Here is a 3,330-nt window from a genome sequence, read left to right on the forward strand (position 1 = left end):
AGCCGGGCTGGGGAGCTCCCTCAGGGCTGGGCAGAGGCTGGGGGTGGAAAGAGCAAAGCCTGGCAGGGCAGGGCATGTTTCTTCTGCTATCAAGTGAGAGTTTCATGGGTCAGGGCTGTTCCCAGAACCAGAGCACCCCAGGATATTTTGCAGGGGAAGGTTCTCAGCTTGCCCCTGGTCCTGAGGTTGTTCCCTCCTTCTCTCAGTCAGTCTCATGGGGAGGGCAGTTCAAGCTACACAGTCCAACACTGATCCTGGGATTCCCCTATGGCCGGTGTGTCCCTGGGAATGAGACATTCCACTTGTCCTCTGCCCTGTGGGGCTGTGGGCAGTGCAGTCTGTGGGCCTGGGTAAGGAGCTCTTTTTCCCTCAATCAGACCCCGTCATTAGGACACTTGGCTCTTTTCTGAGGTGTCCTTCCAAGCTGGGAGCTGCCCTCGAGAATGCAAACCATCCTCCCAGCACAGCTGTGTTCTCTGAAAGCCCCAGTGGAGAGGGGCAGAGATGCTGTGCCCATGCCAGGAGATGCTGTTGGGTTGGGGAGATGAGCCATGGGTGTCCTTGGCTCCAAGTGGGGTGCTGAGCCCTTGAGACAGGCTGAGACCTTGAGGGGTGTGGGATGGATCCCTCTGCTCTCAACAGTGTCTGGTGGCTTTTCAGACCCAAATGGGAGTGTGATCAATCTCCATCTCAGGAAGGAGCAAAGCCAGGGCAGTTGGGAACAAGAGATGGACAGACCAGCTCCTCCCACTCTGCACTAAGCCCTAGACAATCTTCCTGCCTGGCAGGACCTCCTTTGTTCTCCCTGAGTGCATCAGAAGTCCTGAGGGGTTCTGCCATTCAGGAACACTCCTCAGGAGAGATGAGGGGAGTCTAAAAAAAAAACAAACCCAAACTTCTGAAACTGCCTTCTGCTCTCTTGGTTCTTCTGGGAGTGCAGATGCTGACAAGCCCTTTTGCATAGGGAGCAGTTTCATCTGACAGAGCTGAACACAGGACCGGCCCCTGTGCCCACCATGCCCATGACCCCACCGGTGCAGAGCAGGGCTGAGCCCTCACAGCCAGTGGGCAGAGGGTCTGCTCCTCCTGGAAGATGTAGTGAGCCCCACCAGGGGCTCCAGCCATGGAGCTGAAGGAGAGACTCCCCGAAAAGGAAAACCAATGGAGCAGTGAGAGGGGTGTTGGAAAGCAGCTTTGATTTTTCTCAGGATGTTGTGCCCTAAATTTTCACTGTTATTTCCTCCTTGAACAGGGCCCCACATCTAGAGGTAACGAATGTCCAACAGCAGCTCCCTCACCCACTTTCTCCTCCTGGCATTCGCAGACAGGTGGGAGCTGCAGCTCCTGCACTTCTGGCTCTTCCTGGGCATCTCTCTGGCTGCCCTCCTGGCCAACGGCCTCATCCTCAGCGCCGTAGCCTGCGACCACCACCTGCACACCCCCATGGGCTTCTTCCTGCTCAACCTCTCCCTCACAGACCTGGGCTGCATCTGCACCACTGTCCCCAAAGCCATGCACAATTCCCTCTGGGACACCACAACCATCTCCTACCATGGATGTACTGCACAGCTCTTTTTCTTTACCTTTTTTATGTCAGCAGAGGTTTCCCTCCTCACCATCATGTGCTACGACCGCTACGTTGCCATCTGCAAACCCCTGCACTACGGGACCCTCCTGGGCAGCAGAGCTTGTGCCCACATGGCAGCAGCTGCCTGGGCCACTGGGTTTGTCTATTCTCTGCTGCACACAGCCAATACATTTTCCCTGCCCCTGTGCCAGGGCAATGCCCTGGGCCAGTTCTTCTGTGAAATCCCACACATCCTCAAGCTCTCCTGCTCACTCTCCAACCTCAGGGAAGTTTGGCTTCTTGTGGTTAGTTGCTGTTTAGGGTTTGGTTGTTTTGTTTTCATTGTTTTCTCCTATGTGCAGATCTTCAGGGCTGTGCTGAGGATCCCCTCTGAGCAGGGACGGCACAAAGCCCTTTCCACGTGCCTCCCTCACCTGGCCGTGGTCTCCCTGTTCCTCAGCACTGGCATGTTTTCCCACCTGAAGCCCCCCTCTATCTCCTCCCCATCCCTGGATCTGGCACCATCACTTCTGTACTCGGTGGTGCCTCCAGCACTGAACCCCCTCATCTACAGCCTCAGGAACCAGGAGCTCAAGAACTCTTTGAGGAAAATGATGGCTGGATTTAGAGGCAATAATAAAGTATGTCTTTTCTTCTGCAGAGTATGTAGAAGGTAACTACAGTCTGAGCTTTTTTTCTCCTATTTATTCTTTTTTTTGTTGGTGCATTTTCTTATTCTTTTTCTACGTTTATAAATGTTATCAAAAAATCAATGGCATTGCTCATAAATTTCTACATTAATATCTACCATCCTTCTCTACTCCAAAGGCTTTTAAAAGGCTTTTTCTCTGTACATTTGAGTAGAATAAAGTACCCTGCCTTGATTCGTGTGTCCAAGATGCTTCCTCAGCCGTTCTCTGGAGCTGCAGGGGCAGTGCCTGTGTGCAGAGTGCAGAGCTGGAGGGAAGAGACTCCCAGCACAGCAGCACAGCCAGGGACAAGGGCACATGCTCCTTCCACATCTCCTCTTTCCAACTCCACACTGTCCTTCCCAGCCCTGCTGTGGGTGCAAGGCCTGAGTGCTCTGGCAGCTTGGGCACAGTCCTGCTGCGTGTCCATGCTGGGATCACAGACAGGGACAGGCCCTGGCACTGCTGGCACAGAGCTGGGCTCCACACCAGCAGCTCCATCAGCCAAGGGCATCTCCTGAGGGCAGGGCAGGAAGGCTTCAGGCTCTCACCCCACCTGCAAGAGGTTGGTTGTCCCTCCATGGACAACCATCAAGGGACCAAGTCAGAAATCCAGGTTTGCTTTGCACTGAGGACACTTCAGCGTGTCTGCTCCGTCCATGCCCTGCCTTCTGGCCCATCCCTTTCCCTGCCCAGCAGGAAAGCAGCCCGGCTGGGCAGCATTGCCCCTGTGCAGGCAGGAAGGGCTCTGCAGGCAGGAGCGGCACTGCCCTCCAGCAGAGGCACTTCTGCCCTTTCCCAAAGCACAGAGCACAGCTGGGCACTGGGATGCAGCCAGAGGCACCCACAGCTCCATGGGTCATCCTCTGAGCTGCCTGCACAGCTTCAGTGAGCACCAAACAGGGAAAGAAATGCTCTCACTCCCAGGAATCCAAGCAGGGGAGAGGGGAAATAAAGAAGCCAAAGGAGATAAAGAATTTAAAGTTAAGAGCCAAATATATCCATTGATAGAAGGGACTAGGACAGGAAGATATCATCAACAGAGTTTCCCCTAAAAGGTAAATGAGGCTGCTA

At 54.3% G+C, this 3,330-nt stretch overlaps 1 protein-coding gene across 1 annotated transcript; it reads left to right on the plus strand.

Annotated features, from left to right (window-relative positions):
• Positions 1-1,275: 1,275 nt before the first annotated feature.
• On the plus strand, positions 1,276-2,208 carry LOC113980029 (olfactory receptor 14C36-like; the record flags this gene model as incomplete). Its single annotated transcript, XM_027707297.1, has 1 exon — positions 1,276-2,208. A coding segment is annotated over exon 1 (933 nt), but the record flags the coding sequence as incomplete, so codon positions are not given.
• Between the last annotated feature and the right edge of the window lie 1,122 nt (positions 2,209-3,330).

This window comes from Neopelma chrysocephalum, unplaced genomic scaffold, assembly GCF_003984885.1.
Source record: "Neopelma chrysocephalum unplaced genomic scaffold, ASM398488v2 Primary Assembly neopelma1_91784, whole genome shotgun sequence".
In the NCBI taxonomy this organism is placed as follows: Eukaryota; Metazoa; Chordata; class Aves; order Passeriformes; family Pipridae; genus Neopelma; species Neopelma chrysocephalum.